Source organism: Leptonotus elevatus, chromosome 2 (assembly GCF_054856555.1).
Source record: "Leptonotus elevatus isolate MCC_2025b chromosome 2, RoL_Lele_1.0, whole genome shotgun sequence".
Classification (NCBI taxonomy): Eukaryota; Metazoa; Chordata; class Actinopteri; order Syngnathiformes; family Syngnathidae; genus Leptonotus; species Leptonotus elevatus.
In genome coordinates this window covers 4,937,456-4,957,539 of record NC_141240.1, presented here as the reverse complement: position 1 = coordinate 4,957,539, position 20,084 = coordinate 4,937,456, and the positions used below count along the sequence as shown (strand labels likewise).

The following is a 20,084-nucleotide window of genomic DNA, read 5'->3' as shown; positions in this document are numbered from 1 at the left end:
TATTCATGCTTGATGGGGCAGTTGCCCCTGCTATCATGGCTGCCCTAATGGGGAAGTCGCCCCTACCAACATGGCTGCCAAATTGCCACACTTTTTAGCCTTCTCTAGTATACTGTAAGGGCTCGTCTGTCTCTTAATTGCAGTTTTGAGTTGGCTGGACACTGATTCTGGGTCCATTAAATCGAGGTTATACACTGTATTCAGAGAATGTGCTTTTACATGTGCAGTTGACATGTAGAAAATGTACCGTACAGTGTACACTTTGGAAAGCGGTATCCAACAATTGAATATTTAACTCAATTATTATGGTTCATCAAACTAAACTAGAAGGTTCTGAGCACCCGGCCCACTTGGAATCACTGTGTTTAATATTCTTCCAATAAATTAGTCATATTTTTCAGGGCCCTCAACGTGTCTAAAAACAATGCATTTTTGGATGAAAATTCCTGAATTTTAGGGGTCCTCAACACAATCTCTCGCCCCTTGGAAAATAAAAAATAAAAAAGCCCCGACACCAGCTTCGCCAACCAATACATTAGATGGACCCGATCATAACAGGACACTTGGGGCTCATGCCCCAAATTGAACAGGAAGTTGGCCATTTTTTGTTTTAGGCAACAGTCATAAATCCTACTGACTTTGCCCATATGAACTGCAATCAGAAGCACATATCAAACACCTAAATTGAGGAGAGTGTGGTACCAAAACTTCATTTTGTGGATTTGCCATGAAAAAGGAGACATGAAGCATTCAGTCATTGCTGCTTGCGACTCTTATCATAGAGGAAACAATCCTATTTTCCAAGTATGTCATCTTAAAAGCTTATTGCATGACCAAAAAATTAATATATACTCCACAATGCATTCATGTATCAGTGGTAAATATGCACATATCTCCCAACAGCATTTATCTAATCCATCAGGTTTGTAGAGGTGGCGGCCTGCCATTTGTCCAACACTTCAGAGGCCAAGACATAGAGTGGCCAGGTGTATATGTGGGGTCAATGTCGGGATCAAGCCGTTGTCATACCACGTCCCACCTACTTCATGAACACAGGTGATGTGGTTGCCTGTTTCTCTTCACCACCGGTCATGAGAAACACCAAAATGTTTTGTTGACAATGGATACACTAATTATTCCAATGCATGTTTTACGCTGGTCTGGAGCACAATGACTTCCTGACAGTTGTGGAGGCACTGAGGAAACAATTTGACAGTCCAGAAACGGCAGACCTCAAGTTTACCGTGGAAAGCATGTACACAAAAGCGCTGCTGAAGATCAGGTGTGTGCAGGTGCATGCAGGTGTGTGAATAAAAATAAACTATTTGGAAATTCATCGCGACACAATACATATGTCAATGTTTTCGAGGTATTAGCCTTTCCGCTCTATTTTCCGCTCCCACTGGGTGGAAGGTCATCAAGAAGTGATTGAGATCAACCAATTCTCATATACTATCGACCCCTCCTTTTTGCAGTTCCTCTTCACAGACACTGTTGACCTACCACCTGAGGACGCTATAGGTCATACTGTAAATGTTTGCTCCGCCTGCCCGTAGACGTGCATAGGCATTGTTTTTGTTTCTTCTGCTAGACCTGGCCGCCTCCTACTATGAGAGCCGCCTGAAGCATTTGTATCAGCAGATCTTCAAGAGAGGAATCACAGTAAATAATGCATTCAGCCTGTTTTGAGCTGCCAAACGGTTTGATGCAGGGCAAACTAAGTGTAAATCTCTCCAATCAAGACAATTCGATACGCATCTCGATACGTGGGGTGCAATCCAATAAAAGGACGGTTCGATTTTAAAATTGAACGATTTGGTTCGGTTCGATTCAGTAGGATTACGATTCGATTCGATTCAGTGTAGCGATGCAACGATTATTTGATTACTCAACAATTAGTCAAATGTCAAATTAATTTACAATTATTTTGTTGTTTGAATATCTTGTTTAATTTAAAATGATCTAAAACTTGTCATTTGCAAACATCTGCTTTTATTTTGGAAAACAGTGAGCAACATTTTGAGCAACATTTTGAGCAACATTTTGAGCAACATTTTTGCATATGTAATGTTCTGACATGTTACAGACCGACTTGGTATCTATCAGTCATTTAAAATGCTGTTTTAATATGCATCTGCCTAATAAAATACTACAATCATAAGTTGTAACTACTAATGATGATCTGTTTTAAGGTGCCATCTTACTAAATGTAAACTAATTAAAACAGTTAGATCTCAGTTACTTTCTATTATGTCTACTCTTGTGATAGTTCCTGTATATTAACCATACATGCAGTGAAGTTGATGTATACTTAATGCATATCAAGGTTCTTCTTGTGAAAAAATAGATGAACTTCATCATCAAGATGATGTCACCTATCATATTCCATTATGAGTAATGAGGGCTGGCACTTTATTGCTGTGTTCCACTCAACACATGCTTATGTTTTTGCCTGTGTGACTTTTAAAAAACAACTCAATACGGCGTGATTGTCACGACAGGAATCTAGTTGCACATCATATAGGGGGCGCTACTGTTTTTATCATGTCCTAAAAGCTCTTATTCTCCACAATGCAGTATGGCTTAAATCTTTAACAATAAAGGTTATTAAGGTCGTTATTACCTTTCCTCTAGTCGAGTTGTGGGTGTTTTAGTTGGAAGAAGTCCTCTCTTTGTCTGTGCGGTTGAACACCGGCTCCATGCCATCTAATCAATGCTTACGTACATCTGCCGCACTCGCGGTTGACAGTTTTTGTACATGGCGGCGGGCATTCCAAGATGGCCGAGTAAGTAGACGCTTACTACTGAGCAGAGCAAGTTTATGTTAGATAAACGGTAAAAACATCGTATCAATTCAGACTTTTCAAAGTTTTTTTCAGTTCTTGAGTTGAAGAAGAGCTGACTTTGGTAAGTCAAGTAGCAAAATGTCGAACCGCGACGGCAAAAGATCGAGCTCTTCTAGAACGAAGCTACAGCTAACGGCTAATGCTAACAATGCGAGCGCAAGTGTGAACCCGCTGATTGACAACTGCCATGATTATACGACTGTTCCGCTCGCCCTCCCGAGGAATTGGCGGACGAGTTTCCATCTCTACCTGTCTCACCCAGTCAAGAAAGCGATGCATACCAAGGCAGAAAACGTGGATGTGGTTGAAGCTCTATCAAAGCTAATAAATCAAAGAATAGATGACCTTACGCTGCAAATTGCAGGTATCAGAAAAACTGTGAACTTTGTATGCAAGGAGGTTAAAGAGGTGAAAGGCAAAGTTGTCTCTCTGGAGCAGAAAGTATCCAAACAGGAGGAAAGCGTTGATATGAACCAGCAAAGAATCACAGACCTTGAACGATGCTCCAGACGATGGAATCTCAGGCTCTTTGGAGTTAAAGAAGTGGAAAAGGAGGATGTAAGGAAGATCACTGTTGAGATCTACCAAGCTGTGCTTCCTGAGTACAAAAATCGTCTTTGTGACACTATTGACATAGTGCACCGCGTTGGTCCCAAGCGCCCAGGAACCACCAGACCCAGAGCGATAATCATACAATTCATCTCCCAAATGACCAGAGACGGCCTATGGAAAGCAGCGAAGACATCCAGAATCTTGAAGGAGAACCCTGATCTGAAGTTTGCCGAGGATTTATCCAAAGAAGATAGAGAACGTCAGAGCAAGTTGTGGCCGATCAGTGAGAAAGCGCACAATGAAAATAAAATGGCCTATTACGTTGGATGCAGAGGATTTATCGACGGGATAGAAGTCTTCCCATGACAAGGATGAAAAGGGAGGAAAAGATCTAAAAAAGATCTATATATTTTTTTAAGTTTCTACAGCCGGTTGGGGTTGGTTAGTTGTTTGCAGTGAATTTCTACATTTTTGTTTTTGAGAAGATGTATATTGTTAGATATACATATTAATTTTGTACAACATAATGGGGTATTTTTTTAGTTTAAAAAAAAATCTGCATTTATGTGTAAGCATCTGAGTTGATTTGAATTATTATTATTATTTTCTTACCGTAATTACTTTTGAAATTGCAATGCTCGGTCCCTTATCAAGGATTTACTGAATAAGCACTCTTTTTGTTATTGCTACTTAATGCCAAGACAGACTTGTAAACGCAAAGCCTTATTTTTGTTTGCTAAAAAAATTAAAAGTGATTTTTTTTTCTTAAGAAAACCATTCTGATGTGAACTTCTGGAAGTCCTAATGGGGTAATGATACGTGGTATTTGCATGGTTCGGAGAGGTCTGCTGTGGTCACAACTCACAAAGATACTTATGGTGGAAATATTCTACAATAAGATTGTGACTCTTTAGGCCACTATATTTGTCTGGTCGTTGAATGTCGTCACGCCATCTTTTTAGTTGTGAATGTATATGGTTATAATTCCAAACCTGAAAATGACAAACTAATTGATTTATTAGATATGAAGATTTATTTTTGGCTTTCTAAATATCTCAACTTAATTCTCTTAATTGGGGGAGACTTAAATTATACTATAGACAGATGGCCTCCTACACTGTATCATAGAACACATTCTAGAATAGAGGCTTTTGTGGATAAACTTAATCTAACTGATATTTGGAGAGAGCAATTCCTGGATGAAGTTGCATTTACCTGGAGTAACCGATCTGGTTCAAGGAAATCCCGTATCGATTACTGGTTAACAGTCTATTTTAAGGACAATGTAACGATTAATATCCTCACAACGCCACTCACTAAACACAGAGCAATATATATTAATTTGCAACTTTCTACAACAAATAATACCAATAGATCATCATATTGGAAATTTAATAAATTGCTCTTGAATCATACTCCTGTGAAATCTGAAATTTTGCGTTTAATAAAGACATTTAGGGAAAAGGCAAATAAAGAAAAGTCTTACAGAATGAACTGGGAACTTTTTAAATTTGAGACAGGTAAATTCTTGAGACAGTATGGAGCTAAAGTGGCTAAGTCAAAGGCAGCAGAAGAAGAAAAACTGATAATGCAAATATCATCAATATACCAAATGCCACCTGATGAAGTTTTGGAGGAGGATAAATTGCAAATTAGGACCTATCAACTTAAATTAGATGTGCTTTACCGCCCAAAAGCTGAAGGAGCTTTTGTTCGTTTGAGAAAAAGATGGATAGAGGAAGGAGAGCAGAATTGTGCTTACTTTTTCCACTTGGAGAAACACAGGGCTAAAACTAATGCTAATGATTCAGCAATTGAACATAAATGGTATTGTTACCGATGATGCCAAAACTATCTCTCAATTTTGCAGTAGTTTCTACTCAAAACTATACAAATCAAATTAGAATGAAAATGTTGCTACTCAACTTATCTATGTCTAGTCTATAATGAAAGCATGGAAAGGGGTACTCTGTTCCCGAGTCTCACTCAAGGTCTTATTACTCTAATTCCTAAGACTAAGAAGGACTTGCTTTACATTGACAACTGGAGACAGATAAGTCTTTTGAATAATGATTATAAAATAATAGCCTTATTGCTGGCCAGAAGAATTAAAGATATTTTAAATAATATTATAGATGAGACGCAGTCAGGATTCATGACAGATAGACATATTGCTAATATTATTAGACTTTTCTTAGATATTTTTGACTATTCAGACCTTATAGTTGACGATTTGTTTATTCTTCTCCTAAACTTCTACAAAGCTTTTGACTCAATTGAACACGAGTTTATATTTCTCACACTCAAAAAGTTTGGTTTTGGTGATATTTTTGTAATGCTGTGAAGGCATTATATGCTAATGCTAATGGCTCAATTAGAATGAAAACCGGCACAACATCCCGGTTTTGTTTGAATTGAGGTGTACGCCAAGGTTGCCCGATAAGTCCTTATCTTTTCATACTGTGCATTCAAATTATTGCTTCTCATGTTGCTAATAGTAATTTGATAGGGATTGCTATAGCAGACAGAGAGGTAATCGTCAGCCAATTGGCAGGTGACACCACAATTTTTCTTAAAAATGGAAATCAGGTGCCAATCGCTTTCCAAGTTATAGACAGTTCCTCTAAAGCTTCGGAATTAAATTTAAATGTAAAGAAATGCCAGTGTTTTTCTGTCAAAAATTTTTAACGATCGTAGGATTTGTAATATATCTATCCATGATGAAGTAACCTATTTAAGCAATTATTAAAAATACGCAATCCAAGTAAAATCAGTGGTTACAAAGAGATTTAAGTTTAAGAGCTAGAGTATTGCTCTCAAAAGCAGAAGGTCTTTCTCGACTGACCTATGCAGCCATTTCTCTGTATGTGGATAGAAAAACGTGTAAGGATATTGACCGAATGCTCTTTAACTTTCTATGGAAAAACAAAACCCATTATATTAGAAAAAGTGTACTGATGAATGACTATGAACACGGTGGACTTAATGTTTTGGATTTCACCCCTTTGAACAATACGTTCAAAATTAATTGGGCAAAACATTTTTTTTTAAATCCGGTCTCCATTTGGAATTTTATTCCTCATTACATATTTTTTTAGGTTTGGTGGATCAAGTTTTTTTTTAAGCGGTGACTACAATATAGATAAACCTCCTGTAAAGCTCTCTACGTTTCACAAACAAGTTCTATTAGCATGGTCCCTTATTTATAAGCGCAACTCCTCACCCCATAAATATCTGATTTGGAATAATAAAAATACATTGTTCAACACTAAATGTTTGTTTTTCTCTAATTGGGTTGAGAAACAGATTATTTTTGTGAAACAGCTGTTTAATAATAATGGACAACTTATGTCCTACGCTGAATTTTTAGGTACTTACGAGTTTCCAGCTACCCCAAAAGAGTATGCCATACTCTTTGATGCCATTCCGACTGGTGTAATAATGTTATTTAAAGGTGTTCAATCAAATATTATATCTGTTTCTCTACCCAATCCTATGGAAACATATATTGGGAAAATCTGTCTGACACATTACACGAATAGTAATAGGACTATCCGTGCATTATTTCAAAAAGACTCTGGATCCAGTCCTCTTGTGATTTCTTTTTGGAATTATTTTGTAAATGATATTGACTGGAAAAAAGTATGAACAATCCCAAACAAATATTTTGTAACAAATAAGGTAAAAGAAGTCTCATATAAAATTATTCACAAATGTTATCCTGCAAATCAGTATATGACCAAATTCAAAAGGGACATTGATGTGAACTGTTCTTTCTGCAGAAGTCATCCTGTAACCATCCAGCACCTCTTTTGGATATGCTTACATTCTACAACTTTTTGGAAGGACTTTTGTGGATTTATTACTTCGCAGTTACACAGGGACTTTAGTTTAAAATTGGAGAATGTTTTATTTTATTATGGAAAGCAAACAAAGGATGTATATTTTATTATAAACTTGTTGATCGTCTTACCTAAATTCTATTTCCACAAATGCAAATACAGCAACCAAAAAACAAACTTTAAACACTTTCATAATTATACTTCTATATATTATTATATTTCTTATATAAAATTGATTAGTAGCTCACTTAACAAAAAGGCTTTAAAAACAATCAGTATTTGTACAACTTATAAACTCTTTGAATGCATGTAACCTATGTATGTATCCCCTGGCATGTGTTTGTTCAATTGTATACAACTTTCTTTGTATACTTGTTCTTTTGAATATGGTTAATAAAGAAAAAAAAAATTTGTACATGGCGACACTTTCATCCAGTATTCCACTGTTCATATAAAATAAACATCTCCTCCATACTTTGGACATTAAACTTGCCGGAGCATATTGAGACTCTATTGCTTTTACTTTGATTTTTATTACTAACAAACTACTTTTATTTCCGGTTCAAAGCGGTTTTTGTTACACCCCTAAGAGGTACAGTATCTCTTGGGCGTTTCTATTGCTTTTACTTTGATTTTTATTACTAACAAACTACTTTTAAGAAAGCTGTATTCCATTTTGAACAATGCAGAAAGTGACACCTAGTGTACAAAAGATGAACTACAAGATTTCGTTTACTGAGGTGAAGCCCAACAACGCTACTTTGTTCTTCTTTTCTTGGACCTGGAGGAGTTTTGCTTCTGATTTTGCATTAACCATCTCACTCACTCAGGTGACTCAGACGCCAACCTTCAGTCAAGTTGATGGAAACATGTTCAAAGGGTTCATCTTCATAGCAAGTTACTGTGGAGCTTTCATGTAGTTCTCCGTTAACTATGTTTTTAAAACATTGGACAAGCCAGAGGGTGGCACTTGAGATGTATTCAGGACTTTTACGCTGACTGCAATCTGCTAGCGGGACTTTTGTTACCATGTATTTCACTTTTGGGGCAGTGTATACAAACACTTCTGCTGTGTTTAAGCTACAATATTTTATCAAACAACATGCTGTTTGAACCATTCAGTCCAGAACACATTGACTGCTGAAGTGGAATTTAAATGTAGTTTCTCTTTCTACCAAAATAAATAAGTATGTGATGCATGTTACTAAACTTCAAATCTCTAATATGCAGAAATAATAGTTTGTTTTTTCTTGATTGTCTTTGAATAGTTTCTGTGGTGAGAAAAAGGTAACAAAATCCTGTCTTATGCTAATATTTAAAAGCTATAAAGGTGTATTAGGGCAACATTGAAAAGAAAATTAGATGAAATCTGTATATTTTAAAGGAAAAAAATTGGCTTTTTTTTTATTTATTAAAATATATGTTTGAAGGAATAAAGTTGCACATTTGATAGATTTAAATCTGAGAAAAGAACTCCAATATTTTTTCAGAAGGAATATTTGACGAAGATGGAAGTCGTATTTAAAAAAAAAAAGGGGGGGGGGATACATAAACCATGCGATGATGCGAGTGACTTGCAGGTAGCAACCCCTGATAAGACATCCTGAAAATCACAATAACATTTTAAATACAAGTCATTTTTTAAATATAATAAAGTTGCAATTAGTGATGCGACCTTTAACACTGAAGCTCCGAAGCACGCTTCAAACTCGATAGGCGGCTTGAAGTGAAGCAGTGGGCCGGAGCTTGCTTCAGTTGACGTCACTGATGATGTTCGAACCACTTCACTGCTTCATTCCAACCGAGTCAGCTGACTGCTTTGGTTTGACAGGCGGAGCTTTGAAACTGGCGTGAGACTTGCTGCCTCCATGCGGTATCGAAATTATGGTAAATAGCACATGTCGAGTAGAAACTTGCACATGAACGCCCCCTCATGTCGTATTTTCTACTGGACAACTGGGAATAAATTTTGATACCGGAGGTGCGAGAACTATTCAAGTTTCAACATGGTGGAGAGCCGAAGGATTTGTGAATGGCACGAAATATTAACACTTATAAGGGCGTTAACGTCTGCTAGCACAGCATGTTGTTTTAGAATCTACACAATTACGTAGCATACACAATTTTTGCTATAACTACAAAATCAGATGAACAGAACTCGGTCGTAATTAGGAGTTTCCAAGTGGTAAGGTCCATTTTTCCCATAGCACATGGAAAATGCGGTAGATAAAACAAAATGTCCTAACCAATGCAGGTTTTGTTTTTGTTTTATTTGTGGAAAAGAGTGGGTTCCTCAGACGCCAAATAATTTTTTTCCAAAGAAAGTCTTTTCCTGTCAAACACCTGGTCCTTTTTGGAAACAAGTGGCAAAAAGGCTGCACCCTGAGATTGATAAAAACAGGTGATTTTTGCTACTTAACTCTTATTCCACAAATGAAATATTAATCAGAATGCCGTTTTACAACTAGTGGGGCTGAGTAGAAATTATTGTAAAGATATTATTTTATTTTTTGGGTGGTGTTGACTTTCCCTTTAAATCCTTGGCGTCGACAATCCAGAGCAATAGTGAGTGTAGTAAGGAGGTGGAGAAACGGATTCCAACAGGAACAGGTGGGAAGTGTCAGGTGTGCTATGTGATAGAAGAGTCTGCTGGATGGAGGGGAAAGATCATAAAACAGTGGTGGTGACATACAGATTAGATAGAGTAGCGATGAAGAGACAACAGGAAACAAAGATGGAGAGAGGAAGACCTAAGTGAAGGTTGATAGAGTGAAAGAAGACACGAGGGCGGTATTGAAAGGATGACGCATTGCAAACAGGAAAAGAAGACTATAACTTTATATACATGTAGGCAGTTATCCTCGTAATATAGTTTTGTGTTTGGCCCTAATACTCCTTCGCAAAAAGCCATGTCTGACGGGGAGGAAAAACAAGTATTACAGGTTTGTCCCCCCCCAAAATATGTTTGGTGACCGACTGTTACACGCCCATGTGATGACGTCACTCCTTATTTGCGGAAGTAACCCGCGGGGATCAACAAACGCATCCGACTTCTTGTGCAAACACAGAAAGACCAAAGACGGTACGTCGTGTTTGATACGAAAAGCCTTCTGTAAGAACGCTCGTCCTGGTCGTGTTGGCCGAAGCACACGAAACGTCCATCGTGCGTTCTCCCGACCTTTACTACCGAAAGCTAGCAAAGGGGTCGCCAGTCTGTTTCCAAGTAAGTGCTCGGAATAAATACCGAACGTAGATAACAATTCAGCGTAACTGTGTTGTATGCATGAAACATAGTTGACTTGTGTTTTACGATACGGTGCTGCTACGCCTTTCACTTGCCGTTAAGGTCGAGGGGTCCGAGTGGGAAGTCGGAGGTGTCTGTCCAAGGCCCTACTGGTCGCGATAGGTACTCTGTGGCCGAAATTTGCGGCACGCTGATTGGATGGAATCAAGCCGCAGAAAGAGTCCAGCCGATTCGGGCCAGGCCTCGCCTCTCACAACAGACTCCAGCAGCCAGACCATCAGCGTAGTGCAAGGTTTGGCCTATTTGCCAAGTATCCGTGTCAATAGAAATGGAGCAGGAATATGAATAATTCTGTTTTTGCGGTGCAGGTCATAGTCCCAGGTTGTCAAAGATCAACCTGTTCAGCTTGTTGAGTTTGTGGTTAGAGCTGTTCCCTCAGGGGCAACCAGAGGACGACAGCAATCAGGTGGTGTAGAAGTAGCAGCTTATTGTTCACATTTCACTGTTAGTTTGGTCTGACCTGCTGTGTTCCAGATACGCAGCGTGGGTCTCGTAGTGGTGCGGAACAGCAAAGTGGTGGGGCTCCACTATAGTGGACATGAGCTCCACGCTGGCCAGGCAGCCATCATCGAACATGCCGCCCGCCTGGCCGACTGTCAGTTGTATTTCTCTCGCCGACCGTGCGCCACCTGCTTGAAGATGATTATCAATGGTGTGTAATTAATGTGGTGTCTTCAGGATAGTAATCCTGCAGCGAGTTAATGTTGACATCAATTCAGTACATTGTCTTTGCAGCTGGAGTAAGTCAGATCTCCTTCTGGCCTGGAGACCCCGAGGTCAGCATGCTGAGAGCTGACCCCCACGCTCCCGCTGGCCACATCCCCGAGGAGGCCGCGCTGGACGCCATAGCTACGGAGAAGCTCAAGTCCAACAGCCGCTCGCACATCTGCTTGCTGTTACAACCTCTGGCCACTGGCATGCTGCAGTTTGTTGGCGAGACGTCCAGAGAGTGTGATTTCATGGTGGCGCTGACTGATGACGACCACGGCCTGCACACAGAAGAACTCTTCTGCAGGTGCTGCTTGAACGGGTTTTGCTGCAGTTCAATACAGAGAACACAGTCCACCCAGAATGACACGAATGATTGTGGCACTTGTAGGGAACAGGAGCAACATCTTGAAGATTTCTCCAAGCGCTTCCTGATTGAGGATTCCCATCAGCACCGAGAGATTTTGAACCAAATGCATCTGGAGAACTTCTGCGTGGAGCCCTACTTTTCCAACCTCAGAAACAACATGAGGGAGGTGGTGAAAGTTCTGGCTGCTGTGGCAGCCAGTGTGCCACGACGACATTACGGATTTCACCGGTTAGAAATGCTCTGTAAACCCTGCCATTTATTTTTATTTATTTATTTTAAAGGGAAGTCAACCCCAATTTTTTTTGACAATAATATGTTCTAAGCAGCCCCACTAGCCTATATATGGTATTGGTATTCTGATTAATATTGTGTTAGTGGAATATGAGTTAAGCAGCAAAATCCAGCCATTTTTCTCCATCTCAGGGCGCGGCCATTTTGCCAATCACAGCTCACCTGTTTTCAGCTGAGCTATGATTGGTTGTTACCTGAGTCCTGAGCAACATTGATGTAATCTTGAGTCGACAGCAAGTGGCAAAATGGCCGCCCCCTGCGATGGATAAAAATGGCTGGATTTTGCTTCATAACAGGTCACATATAACATTGTCAAGAAATGTTTAAGGTTGACTTCCACTTTAAAAGAGAAGTAGAGTCAAAAAATGTCTTTACAATAGTGTTCTATGTGGCACCACAAGTCTAAATATAGTATTCAGATTAACATTGCGTTTGCGGAATATGAATTAAGCAGCACAATTGACCCGTTTTTACCCACCTTGGGGTCCAGTTTGTCAATTGCTGCCAACTGAAAATAACATCACAGTTGCTCATGGCTCACCTGTTGTCTGAGTTTGGTCACGTGATGTTTGCAAGCTGAGCCGTGATTGGTTGTTATCCGAGCCCTGAATAACTGATGTAATTTTCAGTTTACAGAAAGTTGGAAAATGGATTAAATTGCTGCTTTATTCATTTTGCACAAGCACAATATTGATTCGAATACAGACTAGTGGTGCTGCATATTTTAAAATATTTTTTTGATTTGACTTCCCATTTAAGAATGTTGACGTCATCTCTGTAACAGGGAACACGCGGCCCCGGAAACATTACTCACCAACACAACGCCACCCTCTCGCCATGAGGGAGTGTCCCAAGAAGTCGCCCGTCATTGCATCATCCAAGCCAGACTACTTGCCTACAGAACAGGTCTGCTCAGTGCAAGCTTGAAGGAGCCTTATATCCCCCACATCTAGAAACAGTTTGAGGGATCTTAATAACATGTTATTGTTTCAGAGGACCCTAAAGTGGGTGTTGGTGCCGTTATCTGGGCCAACAGACATTTGGTAAGTTCATTTCTTGTCTTTCTTCAATGTAATGAGCATGTTTAAAGAAGAAAAAAAAAAAGCATCACTTTTTTGTCCTAGGCTGGACTTGATGGACCCGGTCGGCTGTCCCTGGTGGGCTGTGGTTACAATGCTTACCCAGCGGGCTCGCAATATGCAGAGTACCCACTTATGGATGACAAACAAGAGGACCGAAAGCAGCGCAAGTACCGATACATTATCCATGCTGAGCAGAACGCTCTCACCTTCAGGTATCGACCGTGCGCTGGCTGGTAACGCTGGACTGCGGTTTGACGGCTCGGATGTTTTCTAGGACTCGTGATATCAGCCCAGAGGAAGCCGCCATGCTGTTTGTGACCAAATGTCCATGTGACGAGTGCATCCCTTTGATTCGAGGTGCCGGCATGACGCACATTTACACCAGCGACCAGGACCGGGACAAGAATAAAGGAGACATTTCCTACCTCCGATTCAGCAACTTGAAGGAAATCCAAAAGTTCATAGTGAGCAAACTGATTTTTATTTTTGTGCAAATCCAGAAGTTGAAAACTGCAAATGACCAAAAATAAAAGTTGCCAGAGCTTCATTGAAAATGTGTAGTACCAAAAATACTCTATTTTGGGGGTACTCAGTATTCCTCCAGCAGTTGATTATTATTTTTTCCCGCTGCAGCTTATAACACCTGCAGCTGAAACATGAAATGAAATGCAGAATTTGTCAGCTGAGTGACATGTCTTTTTTTCCACAGTGGCAAAAGGACCCTGTAGAGCCTCCTTTGAACATCATCAGTAAGCTCCATCTTGTAAAAGTATCAAATGTCTGCACTTGACCTGCTTCATGTCGTAACAGCCACCATCTTGCTTGCTTCCAGATGGTCACACGAGCAAGCGCATCAGGGAAGAGGCGGAGGAGAAGCACTGCATCAAGAAACAACGACAGCAGTTCTAACAACTTGTCCTCCGTCAGATGCGTGGTCACCCCCAAACCAGCGGCAGCGCATGTGCACCTTGGAACTGAACTGCGAGTGATCATCTTTTTGAGATTTGCATCAGCATTGAGACACAAAAAGAGAGCTCGCAACGTTGACCTCATTATTAAGCAGCAGTAACTTATAGTGCAATTCTATTGAAGATAGAACATACAATATCATTTATATTATGTAAGTGGTGAATTATTATATATGTATGTGTGCATCAATTCTATTTTATGTAAAATACATGTTTTATCTGGCACTTTTTTTCAAATGATAGGAATTGAGATTTTTGTCATTGTTGTATTTGTAATAAATGGCATTTTCACAAATGCTAAATGGTACTAACGGATGTACCTTGATTCCGTGCAGCTTTTTGAATCTAGTCAAAAATAATTCGTAATTTGACTTGGCTGATGACGCTTTAATCACGATACTTTTGTCTGCAGCGAATGACTTGAGGCTGGTGTGATAAAAGAAACGCAAAACGCTGAGTTTCCATCCTTTAATTCATTCTCAGTATAGTACACAATGAAGCAGCGTGTCACTCGAGATGAAACGCTTAGCAACACGATCCAGAATGCGGACAAGACTTGGAGAAACATCCACTAGGAAATAAACTACTTTCATTAAAGCTTAAGTGTTGTGTGTGATGCACTTTCATTTCCAAACCAACTTTTCATGCTTAATGATTTTGCAAATTTTCTCGTCCGTGTGGCTTTTCACAATTGCCACTCCACTTTGTAATCAAGATATTGACGCAAGGCGGAACTCTGCAGACATATACTGCCTAATCACATCAAAAATCTAGTCCAGAGCCGATTGCACTGACCCATTAACCCCCCCTTGAAAGATACAAATAAACAAAATAGAAAAACACCGCAAACTAAAATGGCACTTCTTGAATCTTCCACTCAACATCTGAATTGGACCTAAACGAAGGAAAGACAGCTTGTCACTCAATCTCTGCACCACTGTATAAACGAACACACAACAGCAACAACATATTGATTAGGCCAGACTTCCCCCCCCTCCAAGCATTTAGAATACACAAAATGCTATAAGGTGCCACGAGAAGAATCAGTGATAGCCCAATGGGGTAGATGCCACCAACTTCCGGGTTTCACACAACAGCGCCGTTTCCAACCACTGCTGGCCGCGTTCCAACACTCGGACCCACACCCCTGCGCCCCCAACCGCGCGCTCCCAGTTTTCTGAAATGTTTCGGACAACTGAGACAGACACACTCGCACCTGTCGACAGGAAAGGCCAAACGAGGGGCACAAGGCGGAAGCGCAAGCAGTGGGACGCGGTGGGAAACAGCGCTGAAGTGTGAAAGCCGGAAGTCCCGCCTCCTCTGTGGCATATACTAGAGCTGTGCGATACTTGAGATTGTGGTGTCGATCGATACGAAGTCATTGCTGGTGCCAATATTGATACCAATACCAAGTACTTTTAGGTTCATATCAAATTATGGTATTTTAAATAATTTGTCTCATTAAATAACTTTTTTTTTTAAATGAGACTTTCTTGTTAAGTTCTTAAAACATACCATAAATAATATCCTCAAGGGAAAAATACCAGGGCTGTTATTTAAATTTGCAATGTAGTAATAATCTTCTCAGTCCCTATCACTCTTCTGCACTCAAAGAAACATCAACCACCAAAGTTCCTCTAGTCTTGTCACTATGCATAAACGATACTTACATGTTGTGCTACACTAATACCTAGATCAATTAGTAGTTGGAAAAGCTCAAACGAAACATTAAATGACTCATTGTCATATAATGTCATTCAGTGTAAAAATAATTATTACCTACCGCCAGTGCCGCCCACCGCTGTCATTAGCAGGCCGGCACGTGTGTGTGCTACAAAGGGATTGTGCAAAGGACCCATAAGAAACCAAAATAAATAATTACATGTAAAATATCGATACTAGCACTCCGGTATCGATTCGATACTGATACTCACGTTAGTATCGATTCTATTGATAGTATCGATTCTATCAATACTTGGATCAATCTGCACAGCCCTAGCATATATCCCATTCAATGGATACTTGACTCATTGAGCCATTTTCAACAGTAAGAAGATAATATTCTTCTATAATTATTGTGATAACTTCATTATTTTTCATGTACAATTAATACCCTTAAAAAAAAATCCACTTACTGTGCTGAGGAAACAGGTAACGACCAATCCAATTTGCTGACCAAACCCAGAAAACAGGTGTGCCGTGATTGGTCGTTATCTACTTCCTCAGCACAGGTGATGTCATCTTTAGTCGACAGCAAGTAGAAAAATGTGTTTTAAAATGTATTAATTGTACATGAAAAATACTGAAAGTTAACAAATGAATTCTGGATAAAATATTAACTTTTTACTGCTGAAAATGACTCAATGAGTCAAATATCCAGGCCCTTCATTGGAAATCAAGAGTTACTGTTGGCAACATTTGACGTGCATTTATAGGATGGTGCCCGCAGGCTTCCAAAGCAGTAAACATCCTTTGCACATCACCATTTGTTTATTAGTTCAGTGTCACCTCGGCAACCAAACTTTTTGTATGGCCAACTAAGTGTTGAGGGGTGACTAATATGCATCCGTATCATTCGATAAGAATTTGGGAAAGTAAAAAAAAAAAAAAAAGTCAACATATGTTCTCTTCAGCAGAGGCATTTGAACTGCTGGTGTTGCCCACTCAGCCAAACAAATGAGTTGTGGCACTGCTACATACTAATGATTGGAAATAAATTTACAAAAAGGTAAGTGATTGAGAACTATTCTTGCACATAATTTTAGTGAAGCAAAAGAGAAAATACAAATATCTTTACTTTTTTTTTTTTTTTAAATAGTTTTTTTTTCTTACAGGTTCCTAATGATAAACAGTTGAACTAGAGGGCGGAAGGGCTTCTCTAGGACGCTGGCTTTTTAAGATCCCTGATCTGTTTGATAAGGTAGGTTTTCTCGTCGTTGAACTGCTCGTCGTCCGTGCGGTCCTTTTGGAAGTTGCTCAGGAAGTCAATCAATTTGGCCTGGTTCTTGAGGAGGATGTCAACGATGGGCTGCGTCTTGTTGGGGTTGGCCACAAACACCTGAGGATGAGCACAGACACACAAAAAGGCACCTTTTGAACATGAAACTTCATAAAGGACACATGGAACCTCTGAAGTGGATAATGGAAGACTAGGGGTGTGCCAAAAAAATATAAATCGATTCTCATTTAGTACAATTCAGAATCGATTTAAAATGTCCTAAAATTTATTTTATTTAAATTATTTTACACTTCTTGCCCATTGTTTGTGTGTGCTTTGGTTGAGAGCACTGTTCATGTTGTACAAGATTTGACCACTTAGGGGCAGTGTGGTTCCACACATGCTGATACACTGTTAAGTTGTAGTCACAGAGAGTAGGAGAAAAAAGTCATGGTCAAGTTATGCCAATAAATTATTGGTAGTGTTTTTGCAGCGTAGGAAGAGCATATGCCGGTGAGTAATGTTAAGATGCTACATTCCTGAAGCGCTTTGTATGAATAGCCGTTCTTTTGAGTGATAAAAGTGCCGCGAGTAGCGCCCTAATTAGCGTCAGCGAGTCAATGGCACTTTCCATTGTGCGTTAGCCTTAAGATAGCTACGTTCAAGAAACAAGCTAAACTAAGTGCGTTTGCATTTAAGTGGGCACTGTGTGTAATTTTCTTGGTTTTGTGTGTTTAGATTTAAAGTTGACCTCAACTGGAATGTAATAAACGGCTTGATAGTGCAACAATAGTATTGTTAGTTTGACTTCATGTTGCCGGCGAGACTTCCTTGTTCGCCGACCTACTCACTTTAGGCACTTTGCACTTTGCAACAGCGGAGCCCAACACAAGACACACTTAGGACCGCCCCTCATTTGAATAACATTTTGACCTGACAGAGCCTCTGCAGCATGAAATAAATAAATAAGAGAGCAGAGCGTTGTTGTTTTTTATTTAATTCTATTTATATATTTATTTTTGTATTTATTTCAACATTTATTTTTATATTTAGGGCCCGAGCAGTGACTGCTGCCAGGTCACTCTTGTTTTTGTAGGAATTTTTCGTCTTTCTCTTCTTCTTCTTCTCTGTAGGCAATCGCATTTTTGGGGACCTAAACATGTACGAAAACTCCCCCAAATTTGCACTCTTCACGAGCGAAGAAAAATGTGATATTATGAAGTTGCCATAACATAACATATAGCGCTCCCTAGTGTGGAAAAATATGCACCAATCCTGGCACATTTGACTGAGGGCTACGAAAATTGGCAGTGGAAGCCATATCCTAAAATGCACAGGAAGTGAGCTATGAATTTTTGAATGTACAATTTTGGTCAATTTTTACACATTCACTCTAATTTATTTATTTTTAATGTTGGCAGTTTTGGTACTCCGTAATAGAATGGCTCTCTGAATAAAAAAAATAACCACAAAAAATTAACCTCAAAAGACACAAGTAGTAATTGTCTTTGTTTTACCTTGAAGACATGGAAGGCCTCAAACTGGATGTTGGCACTCTTGTCCCTTAGCAGGTTCATCATCATCTTGAGATTTTCCGGCTTGCTGATGTAGCGCGTCATCACCGTAAAGTTGTGTCGGTCAAGCAAGAGCTCGCCCAAAAGCTGCAGGAAAGGCCCGTGTGTCACATTATGACCAGCAGTAGGTACGATGACCAATAGCTAGTATACAAACCTTGAGCGACTGCCTCTTGGTGACGTAGTTCTCAGAGTGCAGAAGCTTCTCGTAGTCTCCAAACACCTGCAACGACACAAAAGTTCAACACAGGTCACATTTATCTCCATAACATTCTCCACTAGACTAGGCGGGCTAATGCACAATCACTCACCGCATCATAATTGTGTTCAAGATACTCTGCTACAAGTACTTTGTGCCTCGTCAAGAGATCCTGCAAGCAAAAACAACTGACGTTGACTTGTGCTCTGTTAGCTTTCTAAACGCCACTGAATTGCTTTAATGGAAGGCCTGAGGTACCTTGAAGGTGGCAAAGGCATCAGAGGCGATGTCAAAGGTGGACATCTCAACATAGCTGAAGAATCTGTGGAAATGATCTGAATACAGAACCACCTTGGCGAGGGGCTCATGGCGGATGCATTCCCTCAGCATGATCCCACAGTTGAGCGCCACCTGGGGAGTCTCGTACCTGTAAAACCAAAAGTGGACCTGAGGCTCAGGCTTTTTGTGTGTGTGTGTGTGTGTGTGTGTGTGTGTGTGTGTGTGTGTGTGTGTGTGTGTGTGTGTGTGCGTGCGTGCGTGCGTGTGTGTGTGTGTGTGTGCGTGTGTGTGTGTGTGTGTGTGTGTGTGTGTGCGCGTGTGTGCGTGCGTGCGTGCGTGCGTGCGTGCGTGTGAAAGAGAAAGTGACCTACCCTTTCAATAGGATAAAGAGAACCTCTTGATGGGAGCAGAAGTACTCCACAGTGGGACTCCTGGTTCCGATCTGCCTCCTCAAGATGTTGTTGAAGATCTGACACACGTCCTTCTTGCCCTAGAAGCGCATGTATTATCGCATCAAACCAGACTTAAGTGAGCATTGAGGCAAATGCTCAGTTGGCCGCATCCTTTCTCACCTCAAAGTCAATGACCTGCAGGTTTTCCACCAGTGTGATGAGCAGGCCGCTGTTGTAGAGCTCCTGGGCCAATTGGGCCACCGTCTCTGTGTGTGGCTCCTTATCGTTGCTCCCGTATAGAATCTCCTTCATGGACACCAGACACTTGGACACCTCCTCAGATGCCTGCAGGACACAGCAGAAGAAGGTGGCTGAATGGAACTTTAACTTGCAAGAGTCACGTGTGAGGGTGGGGCCACACATTCACAAATGGCTCTCACACTGGCCTGCACCTACCTTGTCTGTCTTCTTGTCCTGTTTAATCAGAACGGCCAAGTTCTCCTTGAGGGTCTTAACGATCTCCACCGGTGTCTTGTGGGATTTGCCAAACAGAGGCATGATATCCGCACACTTGCCTCAAGTCCTGGAAAGTGCGGAGGTGGGTTCAGTTCAAGAAATAGAAAGTTTTTTTTACGCTTGCAACTCAAAGCACCCTTGAAATGAATAAATGGCATTATGTTCCAACAACCCCTCCCCACAATAAAAAAATACCCCCCAAAAATAAATCATACCGGTAAAG

The 20,084-nt window shown here is 40.3% G+C and overlaps 3 protein-coding genes across 4 annotated transcripts in view; 2 read left to right on the top strand and 1 right to left on the bottom strand.

Annotated features, from left to right (window-relative positions):
- The first annotated feature begins 1,145 nt into the window (after positions 1-1,145).
- On the top strand, positions 1,146-8,160 carry rcbtb1 (regulator of chromosome condensation (RCC1) and BTB (POZ) domain containing protein 1). The gene is given in 5 exon segments (XM_086070217.1): positions 1,146-1,292; positions 1,377-1,529; positions 1,567-1,711; positions 8,017-8,060; positions 8,062-8,160. Coding segments are annotated over 5 exon segments (588 nt in total).
- A 1,679-nt stretch (positions 8,161-9,839) lies between these two features.
- On the top strand, positions 9,840-14,420 carry cdadc1 (cytidine and dCMP deaminase domain containing 1). Of its 2 annotated transcripts, none has more exons than XM_086068172.1 (12): positions 9,840-10,463; positions 10,587-10,776; positions 10,853-10,950; positions 11,019-11,196; positions 11,280-11,559; positions 11,644-11,850; positions 12,698-12,819; positions 12,907-12,956; positions 13,038-13,162; positions 13,270-13,459; positions 13,705-13,744; positions 13,828-14,420. In XM_086068172.1, exons 2-12 carry the CDS (start codon positions 10,683-10,685, stop codon positions 13,902-13,904), a joined length of 1,461 nt encoding a protein of 486 aa, XP_085924298.1. In that variant the 5' UTR covers positions 9,840-10,463; positions 10,587-10,682; the 3' UTR covers positions 13,905-14,420. The 2 variants fall into 2 exon arrangements, with proteins under 2 accessions (XP_085924298.1, XP_085924297.1); XM_086068171.1 differs by having other exon boundaries at positions 9,841-10,463; positions 13,038-13,207.
- The window catches only part of cab39l (calcium binding protein 39-like), a 26,306-nt gene continuing 20,639 nt past the window's right edge, over positions 14,418-20,084 (bottom strand). Inside the window, exons 2-9 of the mRNA XM_086068173.1 lie at positions 19,802-19,928; positions 19,526-19,690; positions 19,325-19,443; positions 18,933-19,101; positions 18,787-18,846; positions 18,633-18,698; positions 18,419-18,562; positions 14,418-17,021 (exon numbers count right to left, since the gene is read on the bottom strand). Coding sequence (XP_085924299.1) covers positions 16,842-17,021; positions 18,419-18,562; positions 18,633-18,698; positions 18,787-18,846; positions 18,933-19,101; positions 19,325-19,443; positions 19,526-19,690; positions 19,802-19,903 — 1,005 coding nt within the window. The 5' untranslated portion in view covers positions 19,904-19,928 and the 3' untranslated portion in view covers positions 14,418-16,841. The remainder of the gene's footprint in view (positions 17,022-18,418; positions 18,563-18,632; positions 18,699-18,786; positions 18,847-18,932; positions 19,102-19,324; positions 19,444-19,525; positions 19,691-19,801; positions 19,929-20,084) is intronic.

Excerpts from the sequence above, each read along its gene's own strand:
- cdadc1 (XM_086068171.1), top strand. The coding sequence starts at position 10,683 with ATGGAATCAAGCCGCAGAAAGAGTCCAGCCGATTCGGGCCAGGCCTCG. Across the intron at positions 12,957-13,037 it reads TCTGGGCCAACAGACATTTG|GCTGGACTTGATGGACCCGG; the intron begins GTAAGTTCATTT and ends TTTTTGTCCTAG. Across the intron at positions 13,745-13,827 it reads GCCTCCTTTGAACATCATCA|ATGGTCACACGAGCAAGCGC; the intron begins GTAAGCTCCATC and ends GCTTGCTTCCAG.